We start from the raw sequence: 20,233 nt of genomic DNA, 5'->3' as shown, positions 1-20,233 counted from the left end.
GCTTTCAATTTATGTATTCCTTTTAATAACATTAGAAAATATTTGTGTCCGTTGGGTTAGATTACAAGAATAATTATGCGATGTAATGTTGAATTTTATTCACTTGTTCAGTAAATACTGGATGGCAACCATAGGTAGGGTGTTAAGGATGCAAAGATGAATAGATTGAGCACCTTCAAGAGGCATGTAGTCTAGCTGTGCTTTTGCCTGTTGACATCATGTGAAAGTGACATCAACAAGTAAGACAAATAAGAACTTCCCGGGAGTTTGTTTTCTTGCTGAACCCTCTGTAATTATTCCTTATCCTGGAGTTTCCTTTCATCTTTGGACATCTCTTGCTCTAATAAGCCATCTGAGTTCCTCTAAGTATGTTAGGTGCCCTGCATAGGAAATCTTGTATCTTTATTGCCAATGAAATTTCTGACGTGTTTTAGGCTTTCAATAAAAAACTGTGTAATGAAAAACTGAGTGGCCATTCCACTATAAAGATATATATTAGGAGTTTGGGATTAACATAGAACACTAGTATATATGAAATAGATAATCAACAGGAATCTACCGTAAAGCACAGGGAGCTCAATATTCTGTAATAACCTATATGAGAAAAGAAGCTGAAAAAGACGGATATGTGTGTATGTATAACTGAATCACTTTGCTGTACACCTGAAACTAACACAATATTGTAAATTAACTATATTCCAATATAAAGTAAAAATTAAATTTAAATTAAAAAAAAATATATATATAAAGTATACTGAATTAGAAAAATTGTTCAGTGTTCAGTAAAATCAGACAGGATGGAAGCAAAGATTTCTTTAGACACGAGGCAGTGAGGTATGTATATGGTGTTTAGGGGCTCAGTAGTGTTTTAGTATCATGTTTCTGAGAGAAATTCTGTTCTACCTTATGACAGTGAGTGAATGAAACTGTGAAGACTGAGAAAGAGGAGTGGATTTAATAAAATGCTTCTGGGTAGGATTTCTGCCCTTTTGCACCTAGGTCCCCAATGTGGGATTTTGATGGAAATGATGAATGAAGAGTAAGAAATATGCAGACAGTATTTTTGCTTCTTTAACCAAGGCAGACTGCTTTGTTATTATGAATAAAAGCAAATCATCTCTGGGTTTCTTTGCCAATTAGGTGATTATTACACCCGGAGAAAATAATCAAGTTATAGTCCTTCACCAGCTATCAGTGCTGTACGGTCCCAACAAAAAAGCTTCCAGAAATTTCCTGATATCATAATAGCTGATACTGCCTTCTGCTGTGTTTTTTTGGAGGATTATTTGCCTTCATATTGTAAAGCTTCATAATCTTAAAAATATTCCAATTAAATGAAAAACAAAATAGCTCTGGAAGCAGTGGTGTTTGCAGTGAATGATGTTTTTCAGGGAAAGGTTTTTTCTTTTTCTTTTTTTTTTTTTTCTTTTTAGGTTGTATATACGGTTTTGTCTTCTGGGAACTTTGGTTCTGTTTTTGCCAGGAGTTTGGGGATAAGCTTACTTTATTCTGGGTCAGTTACATTTTGAAAAGTAGGGCAAGATAAATCCAGGGTCATTTAGAGTCCTGTTAAAGTAGGTTAACAAAGATCTCATTCATTCCTTATAGAAATCAGAATCCTTTTTAATTAGCCCCATGGGCGATACAAGATTTTCTGAGCATTTGTTGTGTATGCGTGTGTGTTGGGAGGGGGTGTAATTATTCAGAGCTTGAAGTAGTATATTAGGGAAAATAAAACTCAAAATAATTTCCCTTTGGAAATGGGAAAATTTGAAGTAAATATAAGAGATTAATTTATAACCATCTGGTGGGTTTAGTGTGTGATTTTATACTCTAAAAATCAGAGGTCATTCTAAATGTGCTTCTTCAAGAGATTACTTCCCTCATCTGGTTTCAGCATTGGTGATTATAATTTCTCCAAATGGCTCCATTTTTCTAAAACGTTCAGGGAAATTTGGTAAAAAGTAACTGTATTTGTTGTTCTCAATATGTATGAGAGCTGAAGTTTACTAATAACCACCGGGTATTTTTAGAGTCATTTAAAAATGATAAATAAAAAGCTATGAATGATTTATTAGAGAAATGGAATGTTTGACATTATCATGTGTGTATATCTTAGATAGATACATGTATATCTTAGAAAAATAATGTGTGTACCTTTGCAGGAGAGATATGAGATTCTGGGTGAATAATCTCTCCTGGTCATTGATGGTCTATGAGGCAACATGTGTTGAATGAGCACTGGAAGAAAATGGGAGAAGAGCAGCCACACACACTTGCTCTCTGCCTCTGGGGTGGAGCAGCATGCACGGGTCACGCCTTTGTCTTTTCAGCCTTTACTACAAAGGGTACTACCAATTACACGGGCAGCGAAATGTTACAAGATCAAGGGCACCTGGCTCAAATACAGAACACCGACGGCACTTCTCAAATTTGAGTAACGTGTAGGATCTTTCCAAAACGTGGGCGTTGTTGGCCTCGTCTTCAGTTAAGAAGGCTATTCAGAGTGCAAACTAGTTCTGCTGTATGTGTCTGTCTGCCTCAGTCTGAGTGTTTACTCAGCAGAACTTCCAGGGTGGTTTGATGTCTTCAAAGCACAGTGTTTCAAAAGTACAGGTGAATTCACACCTAACCATTTTATCACGTAATTACGGTTTTTATGAATACAGGTCAGTCTGTTCACTGATATATTCATGTAGCATGTGTTCCCTGAAACCCCACCTTGTATCAAGCACTATTTTTTTTTTTTTATCCAGCACTATTTTGGGTTGAGAGGTTATTGAGGTGAACAACTCCAGTAAGCTTCATGTGCCCCATGAGGCTTGCATTTCAGTTACAGAGACAAATAATAAATCATTAAGAAAAATAGCAAATATCAAAAACAGATTTATGCAAAAATGGATTTATGCTTGGGGCATCTTCTTTAGATCAGGTGTCAGAGAAGGAAGAGGAGACACTTAAGGAGCAATTGAATAACACAAAGGAGCTGCTGTGCAAAGAGCTAGGGAGGGGCATTCCAGTATGAGACAATGGCTCAAGGAAGAACTCAACAAGAGAAACAAACATGGTGAATTCTTGGAGCAGAGGGAGCCTGGTGTGGCTGGATTGTGGTGGATGAGGGGCAGGGTGATTGGAGAGCAAGGCAGAGCTGGGTTAGGCAGGGATTCATCAGCTCTAAGCTAAGGTGTGTGGACGGGAAACCTTTGGAAAGTTTTAGTCAAGGGAGTAACATGATCTGATTTACATTTTCCAGTCTGGCTGCTGGGTGGAAAGGGGATTATCTGGGAGCAGGAGGGGAAGCAGGAAAGCCAGTTAGGATGCTTTTGTTGTAACCCTGGTGAGATATCATAGTAATTTGGACCAAAGGTGGTAGCAATGGGATGAAGAACCACGGATTTTTTTTAAAAATTATTTTTTAACATCTTTATTGGGGTATAATTGCTTTACAATGGTGTGTTAGTTTCTGCTTTATAACAAAGTGAATCAGTTATACATATACATATGTTCCCATATGTCTTCCCTCTTGCGTCTCCCTCCCTCCCACTCTCCCTATCCCACCCCTCCAGGCTGTCACAAAGCACCGAGCTAATATCCCTGTGCCATGCGGCTGCTTCCCACTAGCTATCTACCTTACTACGTTTGTTAGTGTGTATATGTCCATGACTCTCTCGCCCTGTCAAAGCTCACCCTTCCCCCTCCCCATATCCTCAAGTCCATTCTCCAGTAGGTCTGTGTCTTTATTCCTGTCTTACCCCTAGGTTCTTCATGACATTTTTTTTTTCTTAAATTCCATATATATGTGTTAGCATACGGTATTTGTCTTTCTCTTTCTGACTTACTTTACTCTGTATGACAGACTCTAGGTCTATCCATCTCATTACAAATAGCTCAATTTCGTTTCTTTTTAAGGCTGAGTAATATTCCATTGTATATGTGTGCCACATCTTCTTTATCCATTCATCCGATGATGGGCACTTAGGTTGTTTCCATCTCCGGGCTACTGTAAATAGAGCTGCAATGAACATTTTAGTACATGACTCTTTTTGAATTTTGGTTTTCTCAGGGTATATGCCCAGTAGTGGGATTGCTGGGTCATATGGTAATTCTATTTGTAGTTTTTTAAGGAACCTCCATACTGTTCTCCATAGTGGCTGAACCAATTCACATTCCCACCAACAGTGCAAGAGTGTTCCCTTTTCTCCACACCCTCTCCAGCATTTATTGTTTCTAGATTTTTTGATGATGGCCATTCTGACTGGTGTGAGATGATACCTCATTGTAGTTTTGATTTGCATTTCTCTAATGATTAATGATGTTGAGCATTCTTTCATGTGTTTGTTGGCAGTCTGTATATCTTCTTTGGAGAAATGTCTATTTAGGTCTTCTGCCCATTTTTGGATGGGGTTGTTTGTTTTTTTGTTATTGAGCTGCATGAGCTGCTTGTAAATTTTGGAGATTAATCCTTTGTCAGTTGCTTCATTTGCAAGTATTTTCTCCCATCCTGAGGGTTGTCTTTTGGTCTTGTTTATGGTTTCCTTTGCTGGAACCACGGATTTTTTTTTTCAAAGGATGTTTGTGAACATTGGGATGATTGGGTGATTAATAAGAGAAATTAAGGATAATTTCTAAATTTTTGCCTTGAGAAATTGAGCGGTTGGTTATGGAATTTATTGCGATAAAGATTGGCAGATAGGGCTTCCCTGGTGGCGCAGTGGTTGGGAGTCCGCTTGCCGATGCAGGGGACACGGGTTCGTGCCCCGGTCCGGGAAGATCCCACATGCTGCGGAGCGGCTGGGCCCGTGAGCCATGGCCGCTGAGCCTGCGCATCTGGAGCCTGTGCTCTGCAACGGGAGAGGCCACAGCAGTGAGAGGCCCGCGTATTGCAAAAAAAAAAAAAAAAAAGATTGGCAGATAAAATAGTTTTGGGGGAAATCAAGCTTGTATTTTTGCCATGATAGATATGAGATGCTTATTTGATATCCAGATGGAGATGTCAAGTAGACAGTTGGATGTCAGGATTCAGAGTTCTAGAGAAAGGTATAGATTTGGCAGCCATCAGCATATGGCTGGTATACTTACATTTACAGCCACGGACTGGATGAGATCACCTATGGAATATGTAGCTAGAGCAGACCTTTTAGGTCTTGCAGTGTTCAGAGGTCAAACAGAAGAGGAGGAGCAAGCAAAGGACACTGAGAAGGAGTGGCCAAGGCCAAAGAAGGAAAACCACGCAAGCGTGATGGCCTGGAAACCCCTAGATGAAGATATTTCAAGAAGGGGGTATGGTCAACAGTGTTAAGTAGAGAAATGGCCATTGGATTGGGTTCATAGAGTCAGTTGGTAGCTCTAATACATTCGCCACACTCAGATAGTAGAGACGGAGGCCTGACTGGAGGGGGTTGAGGAGAGAATGGGAGGTGAGGGAGTAGAGACAGTGACTTAACATTTCAAGAAATTTTGTTGATATCAGGTACTTGTTGAAGGGAAATGTAGGATTTTTTAAAGTAAGAGATACTACTCCATTAACTGTTATGCTTTTCCTAAGTTAGGTTCATTTATTGCTAGAGCCCCATTCATTTATTTGTTCATTCATTATTCAACAAGTGTTTTTAAATACCTATGGTGTATGACACTGTGCTGAACATAGGGGATGGCACATGGCATGTGCTGTCCTGAAACGTATGTTCTGATTATAGGGATACAGACAATTATATCAACAGTAGAGTATGATGTGTGCTGCAAAGAGGGCTGACATGGTGCTATAGAGGTACAGAGTAGGAATACCTCACCCAGACTTGGGAGTCAGGGAAAGCTTTCCAGAGGAAGTGATTTCTAAGCTTAGACCTAAAATGTGTTAATAGATGAGCAGGCATTGAAGGTGGAAAGAGTGCTCCAGGCTGTGGTGACGGCATATAAAAGCTAGAAGATGAGGCTGACTGTGGCACATTCCAGGAAACGGATGTTTAGCGAGACTGAGGATTAGAGTTTGAAGGAGAGTGTGAAAAGATGAGGGTCATGTAAATGTATAGGGGTTTGAAGTTTTTCTTAAGACCAAGGGGAAGCAACTGAAGGATTCTGAGTAGAAGCATATTCAGAACTAGTGATTTAGAAATCACCCAGGGGGCACTGTGGGGTGTGGTCTTATGGGACTGAGTGTGGAGACAGGAAGACCAGCTGAGAGACAATGGTGTCCTCATCTAGGAGGTGCCAGTATGGATGGAGAGAAATGGGTATCCAGAGATATCTAATAGATACAATTTTCAGGGCTTTAAAAATTTTTAATTTTATTTAAAAAATTTTTATTGGCGTATAGTTGATTTACAATGTTGTGTTGGTTTCAGGTGTACAGCAAAGTGAATCAGTTATACATATACATATATCCATTTTTTTTTTTTTTAGATTCTTTTCCCAGGTAGGCCATTACAGAGTATTGAGTAGAGTTCCCTGTGCTGTACAGTAGGTCCTTGTTGATTATTTTATATATAGTAGTGTGTATATGTCAATCCCAATCTCCCAATTTATTCCCCTCCCCATCCCCTGCTAACCATGTGTTTGTTTTCTACATCCGTGACTCTACCTCTGTTTTGTAAATAAGTTCATTTGTACCCTTTTTTTAAGATTCCACATATAAGCTATATCATATGAAAAAATTTTTATTTTCAGCTTTATTGAGGTAATTATCAGGACTTTTTGATTGACTGGATATGGGAAAGGGAGGGAGTGGGAAGTATCAAAGATGACTCAGGTTTATTCTTGGGCAAATGAGTGGATGATGGAACTGAAAAAAAATGCAGGAGAACAACTTTGGTAGGAGAGGGAGTTGATTGAGATGGTAACTCAGTTCTGGAAATGCTGAGTTTGAAGTGTCCCTGGAATAAGTAGGTGGAGATACCCAGAAGATAGTGGAATAAACATATGCACAGCTCAGGAGAAACAGACACCTGGGCTGAAGGTAAAGATTTGGAAGTGATTAGTATATAAATGGTGATTGGTTCCCTGGGAGTAGATGAAGGTATCTAGAGAAAGAGAAGAAGGGCCTAGGCAGAACATTTCAGAGATAGAAAAAGCAAAACCAGCCCATATTAGGGCCTGGGAAGGGGTGTCCAGAGAAGTAGAAAGAAAACAAGGTGAGTGTGGTACCGTGGAATACTAAGAAAGAGAATATTTCAAGAAGGAGAGGGTAGTAAACAGTATTAGAAGTTTCAAGATATCCAAAAAGTACTGAGAAGTCTCCATGAGGTTTAGCAATGAGTATATTATAAGTGGCCCTGCTCAGAATTAAGTGGAGGGACTGGGGTGGAAGCCAGCTTTTCGTGGGTTGAGAAGTGAGTGGTAGGTGAGGAAGTGAAGACAGCCAGGGTAGACAATTCTTTCAAGAAGTTTGGGTTTGAAGGGGAGGACAGAGATAGGGTGGTAGCTGGAGGGGCCACGGATCTGGCATTTAAGCTGATTTTTAATTATAATGAAAAGAACATGGATTTTGGTATCAGACACGTCTGGATTTGAATTTCTCTCTTACCAGATGTGACATCTAGAGCACAGTATCCAGGGCACAGTAGACTTTCAATAAATGCTTATTGAATGAGTGACTAAAAACCCTTCATCTTCTGGGAGCTATAGTTTTCTCATTTACAAAATGCCTGCCTGACCACCTGACTAGAAGCTTTAATGAAATAGTGTCATTGTTCCTTACCCCCGAGTCCTACTTATTCCTGGACATGGCTTGTTTCAGCAAGCCTTCCGAGCCCCTCCACGCGTGTCTTAGGGTACCCATAAGTTAGAATAGATTTACATTGCATTACATTATGATAATATCTCAGTTTATTATTTCATTACTATTTATGCCAGGCCCTTCCTGTTCCCTTGTTGTCTCAAGAATAAGTCACACATGTAAACCAGTCTAATTACTTTAGCTAGGAGTTTCTGAGCGTGAGCTATGTGAACCCCCTCAGTCAGGATCTCTGGGAATTGGGGCACAGAGCCCTGAACTTAAACCATGACTCGCTGGCATTCAAAAGTGTAGGAATCCTAGATTTGTAATCACGGCACGTATCTCCTTAGTCCAGTCTGGCTCTTTTGCACTCAGAAGTCACAGGTGCTTGGACTGCTGCCCCAGTGGAAGGTGTTTAGGCTCACACCTTGATTTTCACAAGAAAAATGCTCACAGTGTTAATGTCGTTGGTAAAAGGCAGTAAGGAGTAAGAAATATGTGCTAAAAGAAATGTAGTCATTTCTTTGATTTATTCATTCCACAGATGTTTATTGAGCAACTCAGGTGAGTCAGAAGAGGGTAAGAAAGAAGAGAAAAAAATAGCACCCCAGATCCTAGGCATTTTATCTGTATTGTGGGCTCATTTTCATGTGCTAGAAATACAAGATTTGCTTTTACGCAGTGAGCCAGGAGCTATGTTCCATAGGGCTGGAAACAAAAGCCTCAGTGTGAAAATCTCAGGTGTTTGCATAAGGGTGTGGTTGCCTCATGTGGCTACAGGACCTTGCTGGATTCTACATGCTAAGGCCCTAAGCAGAAATTCTTTGCTGTGTGTCATAGATTTCCCCAACAAACTAAGTACTTAAATCTGTGGGTTCACTGGGGAAAAATAGCAACAAAGCCCCTCTCGCTCCTGCCCCAGCCAAATAACCATTCATTCAACAAATGCTTTCTGAATTCGAACAACATGAAACACACTGTGTACAAGCTGCAGGCAAAGTGAGGCGCTAAATCAGACCTGGCCTCTGCTCTCCTAGAGCCCGTAGGCTAGTGAGGAGGCAGATAGTAATCAAGTTAGCTCACAGATGTTAGCTAATATTTTTTTAGGAACGGCTTTATAGATATAATTCAAGATGTGATTCACATACCATGCAACTCGCCCATTTAAAGTGTACAATTCAATCATTTTTAGTATACTCACAGAATTGTGCAACCATTGCATTTAATTTTAGAACATTTTTATCACTGCCCCCCCCCCCACACCCCACAAGAAACTCCATACCCTTTATTCCCATTTTATTCCAAAACCTTCTACTCCTCCCTGCATCAGGCCAAGGCCACCACTGATCTACTTTCTGTGTCTATAGACTGTCCTATTCTGGACATTTTGTACATGTGCAATCATATATGTGGTATTTTGTGATGCCTTCTTTCAGTTAGCATAATGATTTCAACATTCATCCCTGTTGTAGCTGATATTCATTTGTGTAGATCAAGCATAATCTTTCCAGGGATTGATAAACTTTTTTTGTAGAGGACCAGGTAGTAAATATTTTAGCTTTGAGGTCCATACGGTCTCTGTCACAACTACTCAATTTGCCATTTTAGCATGAACGTAGCTACAGACAATATGTGAACAAATGAGTGTGTCTGTGTTCCAAGAAGACTGTATTTACAAAAATAGGTGGTGGGCTACATTTGGCCTTTGGGATTATCTGTTGTTGATCTCTGATTCTACATCAGTACAAATACTTAATCCTCTTAGCAACTCTGTGAGGTAGGTACTGTTAATCCCCATCTTACAAATGAGAAGACTGAGGCACATAGCAAGTAGGTGGCAGATACGGGATCAAACTCAGGTAGTCTGGCTCTAGAGCCCATGCTCTTAACCTTGTCAATGATTATAAGTTGAGGCCGATGCTAAGTAGTGGAGGAAGACAGACTGACTTAGGTTTCCTTTGGGATGCAACAATTGAGCTGAGCCCTAAGGGTAATTAGAAGTCAAGTAGGTGAAGAGGGCAGGGTGGTGCAAACAGCTGTGGCAGGAGGGGACATAGCTTGTAAAGGCCCTGAAGGAAGATGGAGTGGCTGGAGCCCTGGGCATGGAGGAGAGCTGTAAGTGCCGAGGCTGGAGAGATGCTCTGGGGTGGACCCTGCAAGCCTCACAGGCTGTTTTGCTTTTGATCCTCAGAGCAGAGAGAAACCATCAAAGGGTGGAAAGGGTACTGTGGTCAGATCTACTGGCTGAAGTGGAGAACAGATTGAAGGGAGCAGAGCAGACCTGGTTGGCCGTGGACATGGTCCAGGCCAGACCTGACGGTAGACCAGGCAAGAGGGCTGTCAGATGTAGAGAAGGAAGCGCATACCAGAGCCATGTGGAGGCAAATTTGCAGGATTTGGCGGTAGGCTGTACTTGGGGCTGATAAAGGATGGTGGTGTCAAGTCCATGAGATGAAAACACAGATGAGGGCGGGTTTGGGGAGAAGTAGGGAGGTAGAGTGTCATTTCAGTCCTGGAATGCTGAGTTTGACAGGCAAGTGCTGTTTTTTCCATAGTGACAACACAGATTCTCCTGGGAGGAAATACGTGAATGAAAAGAATTTTGAAGTAGAGACGTGGTTGCACATCGAGTTTACGAGATGTGTTAGCTAGGACTTAGCTTCTAAACTCACTTTTCTGGTTCAATAAGTGAGATCTCAGTCCTGGTACTATTTATTTTTCTTTCTTACTTGCTTATTTGTTTGGTTTAAGAAAATGTGTTGTAAATTGTCCCCCTGCTTTCTCTGTTGGTTAATAGTCTCCCCTTTTGTAGTTCAGTAACAGGCCTTTTCCTGTTTATTCTTCAGATATTTTAGGCTTTTCTTGTTTTCATTGTGCATGCCTGTGTGTTTTCATTCATTTATTTGTTTGTTATCATCTCCATGAGAAACAATGGAAGAGGTGGCCTTATTATTTTTAGTTCCCTTTCTATTGGATAACAGCTTGGGTAAGATTCTTTGGGATGGCTGTTGGAACACATGGCTAAAATGTGTTGCATTATTGTCTGAATTTAGTTATTCTTACCTTGTCTAACAGAGAGTTGGCAGCATTGTTTCAGGGGTCTCATTAGTGCATGCCCTTTTGTTCAAGACATTTTCTTAGTAGAAGAAAGAAATTACCCAGGGGTTTTTGATTTTGAATTTTATTTATTTTTCTTATACAGCAGCTTCTTATTACTTATCTATTTTATACATATTAGTGTATATATGTCAATCCCAATCTCCCAATTCATCCCACCCACAGCTTCCCCCCACAGCTTTCCCCCCTTGGTGTACATGCATTTGTTCTCTACATCTGTGCCCAGGGGTTTTTAAAACAAGGATTAGGATAAGACATAGGCCTAGTAACTGTTGCCAATAAATTCTTCTCCTTGCAATAAGTCAGTTTGAACCTCAGTCTTTTAATATTTACTAAGTCTTTCAATCAGCAAAATGTATTGAGTACCTCTTCTCTACATGGCACTGGTCTAAGGGGAAGCAAAAACACAAAAGCATAAGGGTTTAATATTAAGGTTGATACAATGAGTAGGAGAGAAACCACATAGAGGTACATGACTGCAGTACATGAGCAGCAAGTGGTAATTACCATAAGATAGAAACAAAACTGTTGGTTATTCATGTAGCTATCCTTTCATAAAAATACAGGTAGAATGATGATAAGCATGCTATTTTATAATTTGCTCGTTTTCACTTGAGAATATACCTGCATTGGCACATATGTATCTACTTTGTTCTTTTTACTGGGTAAGTGATAATTTTCTTCCTTTCTGGTAATGTGGAAGGTTTATGATCTCTTTTTTAAAAATTTCTTATGGCTTAACAGATGCTTTTTAACTTTAAATAGTGTACCTAAATTGCTGCTTTTTGAATTATCAACTTAAAAAATGAAACCATATCATGTGTAGTAATTTAATTTACACGTACATTCATTCTTTCATTTGACAAGTATTGACTTCTACTTGTGAGGTATTATTCTAGGAGCGAGGAACCCAGTGACCGACCAAAACAAATCCTTGCTCTTTAGAATTTATGTTCTTTGCCTGTCTAATCTAGAAGGATGCACAGGAAATTGTTAATTAACGTTGTCTCTGGGGAAGGAAAATGGGTGTGTGGGGAAAGTTAAGATTAACTTTGAATTCTGTTACTGTTTATAAAACATGTTTTATGAGGATTATATATTACTTCCTAATACTAATAATGATTAAAAAAAAAAAGACCCAACAAAGTATTGTGGTAGGCCAGAGCCAGAAGAGATTATTTCTGTTTCACAAAGGGGACATTTGAACAGGATATGTCTTATTTTAACAAATGTTGATCGAATGCCCCCCATGTGCATTGTGCTGGGTGGTCGGGTTTCTGTGAATGCAGAGGGATGCGGGAGGATTAGCCAGTCCAGAGGGTACATAGCATGTTGATTCATAAAAGAGAGCAACTTAACTGGGGAGCTGCATATATTCTAGTTTGGCTAGAGAAGTAGGATGTAAGTGGGGAAATCATGGGGGATGAGTCAGGAAAAAGTTGATTGGAGTCAAATTCTGAATGACCTAGAATGTTAGGCTAAGAATCTATAATTTATTCATTAAGGAATTAGGGAGTGATCAAAAGATTTTAATGAGGAGAGTGAAAGATCCAAGTAATAAATCTGGTGCCATGTGCAATAAACCTGTTATCAATAACCCAGCAATAGAAAGGGAAGAAGGGAAATTCCTGGATAGAGAAGGTTGCAAAGCCTCCTTGGTGACCTCATGCAGTAGAGAACATTCTTGGAGAAGCCACATTGTAAGAATTTGTTGCTCTGTGTTTAAGTGAAAATATCAATTAGAGATTCTCATGCCTGAGTAACTGCCTTTGAACTCTTACTACCAGGGAGGACTGCTGGAGTCAACATTTTAGATGAACTTTTGTGGAGACTGGACCTCGCTGAGACACAGTGGCCTTGGTATTTTAATAATGAGATTTATAATGAACTTAAAATCTACACTCTTTAATTGAGCTTAACTCAATTTGTTTTCATTTAAGTTCCCTTCCAGCTAAGGATATGAGTTGCCAGCTCACAAAAGGCAGATTGAATAAGAACAAAGTCAGAGATTAAATGTATTTTTATGGTAATGACACCTAGAGAAAACCTTTTCCTTCTATGCCTTTCTGAAACTCAGGCAAATATTTTCCAAGAATGATAATCTGGGATAGCCATATGGGCCTGAATGAAATTCACTGACTACATTTTCCTGCATTTTATATATTTCTTATTTGCCTTAAAAATCAGAATAGAGAATTTCTCATTCTCTATTCCTTGGCATTTTAAGGAACTCATCCTTATGATAGATTTTATTATTTTCTGTCTGTTTTTGTCTTTTTCTGTCCCTGATGTCTGCTGATTAAATGGTCTTTTTCTCATTACTCAGCCATAAAAAAAGAGTGAAATAATGCTATTTGCAGCAACATGGTTGGACCTGGAGATTATCATACAAAGTGAAGTAAGTCAGACAGAGAAAGACAAATTTCATATAATATCACTTAAATGTGGAATCTAAGAAATGGTGCAAATGAGCTTATTTACAAAACAGAAACAGACTCACAGACTGAGAAAACGAACTTATGATTACCAAAGGGGAAAGGCGGGGAGAGAGGGATAAATTAGGAGGTTGGCATTAACAGATACATACTACTATATATAAAATAGATAATCAACAGGGACCTACTGTATAGCACAGGGGAACTCTACAGAATACTCTGTAATTGCCTATATGGGAAAAGAATCTGAAAAACAACAGATATTTGTGTATGTATAACTGAATCACTTTGCTGTACACCTGAAACTAACACAACATTGTAAATCAGCTATATTCCAATATAAAATAAAAATTAAATTAAAAAAATAAAAAATAGGGGCTTCCCTGGTGGCGCAGTGGTTGAGAATCTGCCTGCTAATGCAGGGGACACAGGTTCGAGCCCTGGTCTGGGAGGATCCCACATGCTGAGGAGCAACTGGACCCACGAGCCACAACTACTGAGCCTGCGCGTCTGGAGCCTGTGCTCCGCAACAAGAGAGGCCGCGATTGTGAGAGGCCCGCGCACGGCGATGGAGAGTGGCCCCCACTTGCCACAACTAGAGAAAGCCCTCGCACAGAAACGAGGACCCAACACAGCAAAAATAATTAATTAATAAACTCGTACCCCCAACGTCTTAAAAAAATAAAAAATAAATAAACAAATAAATAAAAGGTCCTATTCTCTTTATGTCATTTTGAGAAGAGTTTTATTATTTCATTAGAAAGTTACTCTGGAAATTAAAAAATAAAACCCAACATTAAAAAAAAATCTCACCCACTCAAATTAAGTTGCTTTAAAGCATGTGTCTCTCAATTATTTTTTCCCCAATGGGTCAGCCTTTGAAAGGAACAAAAGGTTACTTATCCTGCCATAGGGGGAGCTATTTGACTCTGGTTCCTGTTGAATTAATACCACTTTTCAGGGATAAGGCAGTATGAAAATGTGAGAAAAGTGTGTCAAGGGATAAGTGACATGGCACAGACGAAACCATTTAATTGAGTAGTCAAAAAGGTGTTTAATTGCACCTGGGACATCTTTGTCTGCTGTTAGCAAGGGTCCTTGTTGCATTTGAAGGGTTCTGATTTCCAGGATGAAGAGGTGGACAATGTGTTAGTTAAAAGCCATGAAGTTTAAAAACCTTTTCCTGAGGGTTTCATTTGCTAACTGGAGAGTTCGGGTCGGGATTTGTTCTGCCTGCTCCTCTTATTGTTTTTCCCCTTGTTTCTATTAGATTTTAGTCAACTTAGGACAGGGATAACAAGGTTTTCATTGGAAATTTTTGGTTATGTATGTCCCTATCAGAGGTCAGTCCAACCTATGTGAGACTAGGTGCTCCAAGTTGAGCAGTCCATATAGAGCCCTCATATGCTGCCTGTTTTCTCAGCCTAGGAAAGTTCACAGTCCTCAGTTTGCTCAGTACCAAGACCCCTTTTGTCCAGCATCACATGGAAATGATCATGTGATCCCTCATCTTTCTTGGAAATAATTCAGAATGACTGAGGTCTCCAGGTGGATGTGCAATACTCAAACTCCTTGGGCACACAGTGCTCCTTTACATTCCTTTTTGTGCCAGCATTTCACCCCCTCTATGGTTATTCCTTTCTCCCACAATAATTCCCCTAACGTTAGTGTAGACTGTCTGTCCTGGACCTGGTGGTATTCCTGGTTAGTTTCTTCTCCATACTTTATACCTAGAAAGAAAAAAAAAAATCTCTCTTGGCTCCTTAAGGATAAAGAAGAGAGCCCTCGGGCTTCCCTGGTGGCGCAGTGGTTGAGAGTCCGCCTGCCGATGCAGGGGACGCGGGTTTGTGCCCCGGTCCGGGAGGATCCCACATGCCGCGGAGCGGCTGGACCCGTGAGCCATGGCCACTGAGCCTGCGCGTCCGGAGCCTGTGCTCCACAACGGGAGAGGCCACAACAGTGAGAGGCCCACGTACTGCAAAAAAAAAAAAAAAAAAAAAAAAAAGAGAGCCCTATTTGTTTGTTTTCCTTGTTGTTTGTTTTGTTTTTTGTTTTGAATTTCTGCTTTTTTGTAATAATGAAATAGTCCCTTCCTGCTTATACACGTGGCCTTGATTAATGTACTTTGTGTGCATGTAACTTGATCCTGGAAGCATAAAAACTTGTTCTCTAGTTTTCTCTATTGAGGAACGAAGTTAGCTCTCAACACATTTTTTGGTAAGCGTCAGTGCATGTTTAAAATTTATTGTCTTATCTGCTGATTCTAGGGAAACAAACAATGAAAACATTAGTAACATTTTGAACTATAGGACAAAATTATGGTTCTTTATAATTCTTTTTTTTAAAATTTTATTTATTTATTTTTTGGCTGCCTTGGATCTTCATTGCGGCGCAAGAGCTTTCTCTAGCTGCGGCGAGCGGGGGCTACTCTTCATTGCGGTGCATGAGCTTCTCATTGCGGTGGCTTGTTGCGGAGCACGGGCTCAGGGCACGCGGGCTTCAGTAGTTGTGGCACGTAGGCACAATAGTTGTGGCTCATGGGCTCTAGAGCGCAGGCTCAGTAGTTGTGGCACATGGGCTTAGTTGCTCCGCGGCATGTGGGATCTTCCCGGACCAGGGCTCGAACCCGTGTCCCCTGCATTGGCAGGCAGATTCTTAACCACTGCGCCGCCAGGGAAGCCCCCTGAATATATTTTGAAGGTGGACGTAAGAGGATTTCCCGAGGCATTGGACATGAAGTGTGAGAGAAAGAGAGAAGCCAACCTGTGATGGAGGAGGAAGACAGAGAGTACAGGGGCCTGCAAGCAGAAGGAGAGAGTGATTATCTGTACTGAATGCTGCTGATTGCTCCAGAAAGATGAAGACTGAGAATCGATCATTGGTTTTAGTGGGGGCTGGGGGGGTCGTTGATGAACTCGATTCATGGTGACCTTGATGAAAGAGTAGTTTCAGCGGAATGGTAAGGGCATGATTGGTGTGGGTTCAGTTAAGAGAGAAGGAGGAGGGGACCTGGAGACCAGGAACATAGACAAATCTATTTGAGGAGTTTTGCCACAATGGACCTGTACCTGATGGGGTCAAGACAGGGTTGTTTTTTGCTTTTAGTTTTAGATGGGCGAATTAATAGCATGGATCAGTACTAATGGGAATAGTCTTGGGTTGGGGAGAGGATAATACAGGAGAGAAAGGAGTAAAAGGTCCTGGAGTAGCTCCAAAGGGATGAGACCTGGTGAATGAGGGAAGGAAGGGATTGGCTTTAGGTCTGAGCAAGGCTGGCTCACCCATGCTAACAGGCTGGAGGCAGAGCCTTTTGATAGGTTACTAGACAAGGGAGTAGATGATCTCTAAGTGTCCTGGGGAAGCAAGGTCTCAGCTGAGAGTAAGGATGGGAGGGGAGGCGTTAGGAGTTTGAGAAAGAAGGAGAGAGTGTGAAATTGCTGTCTAGAGGAGTGGGAGAGGGCAGTGTATTATGACTTCCAGGCAGCACTGAGGGCCTACTTGGTGGTCACAATGAGACTGGTCCGCAGTTACGGATTTCCTTCCAGCTACATTCAGCAGCATGCGTGCAGGTATGAGTGAGCAGAGAGTGGTGATGAAGAGCGCACAGCAGAAAGAGAGGTGCAAGGGAATGTTTGTAATAATTGATCGTGGAATTTACAATGGATAAGGATGAAAGGAAGGAGACCAAGGGGGCGAGGGACAGTGTAAAACTGGCAGAATTGATGGCTTGGAGTTGCTGATGGACTCCAAGGATTGTTGGAGTCGAGACACTAGTGAGAATGAACTGAAAAGATAAGGAATGATGTTCAGAGATGGGGATGCATGAACTCAAGACCATGAGTTGTAGTTTTTAGTAATGACAAGGTCAGGGTATAACCATGACAGTGAGTGGTTGAGGCAGAGCAGAAGACACATTTATTGGAGAAGAATTCAAGAAACAGAGAGGCCAGAAGGTTGGAAGTTTCACCAGTATGTGTATTGAGATTACGAAGAATTAGGGGTCACGTTGGAAAGAGCAACAGTGGGGAAGGAACTAAAACCTTTGAGAAATGATGAGGAATGACAGAGGTAAGTAGATGACTGTAATAGTGGGGACTGTCTGATGCCATGAGAGTTAAAGCTGGAGCATTTCAGGGACAAAGAGAGTGGAAAATGATCTGGAAGTAGCAGCGAAGAGCAAGGAACTAGTGTTCCAGGGTCTGTAAGAGAAAGCAGTGCTGTCACTTGGGAGGGCTGTGGGGAAAGCAGAGTTCTGGGTTAGGGTGGAGGTTCAATTAGAGCAGAAAGGTGAAGAGGGTAGTGGGCACATAGGGGATTTCGCTGATGGTCTGTTATGGATTTCAGCATCAGTGAAGGGTTTCAGGAGTTAAGGAGAGGTGGGAGATGAGAAAAATTGGGGGACGTGCAGAGTCTTTTGGAAATTAGAGGGAGAATGGAGGGGGACCTGAGTGTGTGAACTGTGTGTGTGTGTGTGTGTGTGTTGATGGGATGTAAGCAGGGGCAAAGGCACAGTGAGATGAGATCTGAGCCCGCGGTAGGTGGTGGGAACAAGGCTGTAAGCATTAGGCACAGGGAGGAGTGGGTGTCTGGATTGCTCTCACCCCTGTCCAGTAGGATGAGGAGATCTGGGGAAATGGAAAGACAGTCCTGTGTGCAGGGGAACCCCTGGCCTCAGGGCTGAGGGTGTCTGCTGGAGCCGAGGGGCTAGAGGTGAGGGGAAGAATGGTGTCGGGATGGAGCTTTCTCCTGCCCTGGGGAGGAAGGAAGGATCCACACCGAGTGTTCTGATCTTTCCCTGGACTGCTGCCTGGGTAGTAAGAGTGAGAGCTAGCACTTCTGTGTTTCCTTGGTGCCAGGGTCTGTTCACTTTGAGTGAACCACTAACAGTCTCTAGCGGAGAGTGGTTCTCACCTTATTCCATGAGGAACCTTCCCCACGTCACACAGCTACTCAGTAACACAGGCAGGCAGGATTTGAACTCAGGTCTCTCTGACTCTAATTGCAGCTGATTGACAGTTAATTCAGTGACAATATATTCTTCATGATAAATGTCAAGACTAAACTGCTGCAACTTTATGAGCCCTTTAAAATGTATTCAGATGTTCTGGGTTTATCTGAAGTACCGTGTGGCGTTGGCTTAGACTGCAAGTCCATTTGGATTAGAAACCCTTTTTTTTTTTTCTTCACAGGTCCTTGTACAGCACTGTCAAGGTCATGTAGGGGCTAATTCTTTTGTCGGTAAAATATTAAAAACCGTTGTCTCTTGCAGTTAAACGGTGGCTTTGAGAAATATCTTATTTCAACGTGCTATATTTCCAAAACACTTCTTGGACAAACATCTGAAATTTAAACTAAGTCCTAGAACGTTTATAAGATTGTGAGATACACACACGTACCCAGAGTGACAGACCTTTGAAACGTTGATTTGTTCAAATGGTTTCTGAGGCTTCTCGTTTTCTAACTGCTATTGTCCTTTTTAAATAGCTGAACAGGAAGACACTCAGAAGAAAACCTTCACATGCTGGATAAACTCACAGTTGGCAAAGGTGAGGAAAAAGAGAGCAAATCAGCTATAAATATATATTTAAGTGATTCCTCCTGTTCCCTCAGTTTTGGTCCCCAAAATGGCACTGGTGACATGTAAAAGGTTGAAAAAATGTGCTGAATGTCACCTTGATCTTGTTTTGATGTATCTGTTATTCTTCTCCAACACGAAAAGGGGGCATTTTTGTTAAGGATATGGGAGACAGTGCTAGAAAATATTTAAAGCAGTAACATCTCTTTTATCAAATGAAATTGTAACAAGAAGTCATATATGTTGAGTGTTATGTTAGACACTGTTGTAAGTACTTTAAATGTACTGATCACTCGTTATGTTTCAGTGACTTCACAACATCCTGAGACAGATAGTATTGTTTGTGTTTAGAGAACAAGGAAACAGAGACGTTGTGTGGCTTCTCCAAGGTCCCACAGCTTACAAGTGATCGTGCTGGGATGCAAACCCAGGCAGTCTGGACCCAGAGGCCTTGATCTTAATCTCTCTGCTATCCTGGCCTTCAGTGATCCGGGTGCCTGGAATAACCTGGATACAAAATGAGTGAGCCTCTTCACCCAGGCTACCCATCCCAGCACAGTGCTTGTCATTCTAAAAAGAGGAAATTCATAAACAGGTTACTCCAGAAATGTAATCTCCCCAAATGGGTCACTATTGGCTGATTCTGAGCATCTTGAATGCCACTTCACTGCACAAGTTTTAAGCTCTCAGTGAAAGCTGAAAGAGTGTTGTGTTACTGGAAATTTGCTGTGAGATAAATTCACTACTTTCCTTACCATGTTTTGATGTGGAACTTCGTGTGCTTTCTACATTCTGTTAATTAAGAAGAAAATCACTACTGAATCTTAGCTTTTGCAAAGATGCAAAAGCACATTTATGAGATTCTTAAAAGTTGTCGTGTTTTTGGACCAAAGTTTCAATGATTACTTTTCTTGTGACCTTTTGTAGCACACCCCTCCCTCAGTTGTGTCGGACCTATTCGCAGACATTAAAAAGGGGCATGTCCTCCTGGACCTGCTGGAAGTACTCTCAGGACAACAGTTGGTAAGCTTTTAAAACAACATTAAGAAATTTTGTAGATTAAAAAAAAAGAAATCACATTTGTGAGTAATATATTTTGCTTGAATTTCATAGCCTCGAGATAAAGGATCTAATACATTCCAGTGTAGAAGCAATATAGAACATGCCCTGAGATTCCTAAAAAACCGATCAGTGAGTATGAAATTCACATGAAAATTCATTGGGGAGATAAATGCTGTGAAATATTTTATCCTTTTAACATGCGTTTCTTTTTTTTCCAGATCAAGCTAATAAATATTCACGTTACCGATATTATAGATGGAAACCCATCCATTATTCTTGGCCTAATTTGGACAATTATACTGCATTTTCATGTAAGTAGTTTGATGATACGAA

The 20,233-nt window shown here is 40.9% G+C and overlaps 1 protein-coding gene across 2 annotated transcripts in view; it reads left to right on the top strand.

Moving 5' to 3' along the window:
• The window catches only part of SYNE2 (spectrin repeat containing nuclear envelope protein 2), a 281,501-nt gene that overhangs the window by 7,131 nt on the left and 254,137 nt on the right, over positions 1-20,233 (top strand). For both annotated transcript variants that reach the window (XM_065871886.1, XM_065871885.1), the window contains exons 2-5: positions 18,748-18,809; positions 19,766-19,861; positions 19,952-20,029; positions 20,119-20,211. In XM_065871886.1, coding sequence (XP_065727958.1) covers positions 18,748-18,809; positions 19,766-19,861; positions 19,952-20,029; positions 20,119-20,211 — 329 coding nt within the window. The remainder of the gene's footprint in view (positions 1-18,747; positions 18,810-19,765; positions 19,862-19,951; positions 20,030-20,118; positions 20,212-20,233) is intronic.

This window comes from Phocoena phocoena, chromosome 2, assembly GCF_963924675.1.
Source record: "Phocoena phocoena chromosome 2, mPhoPho1.1, whole genome shotgun sequence".
Taxonomy (NCBI): Eukaryota; Metazoa; Chordata; class Mammalia; order Artiodactyla; family Phocoenidae; genus Phocoena; species Phocoena phocoena.
The sequence above is the reverse complement of the archived record's forward strand: the minus strand, read 5'-3'. Positions and strand labels throughout refer to the sequence as shown.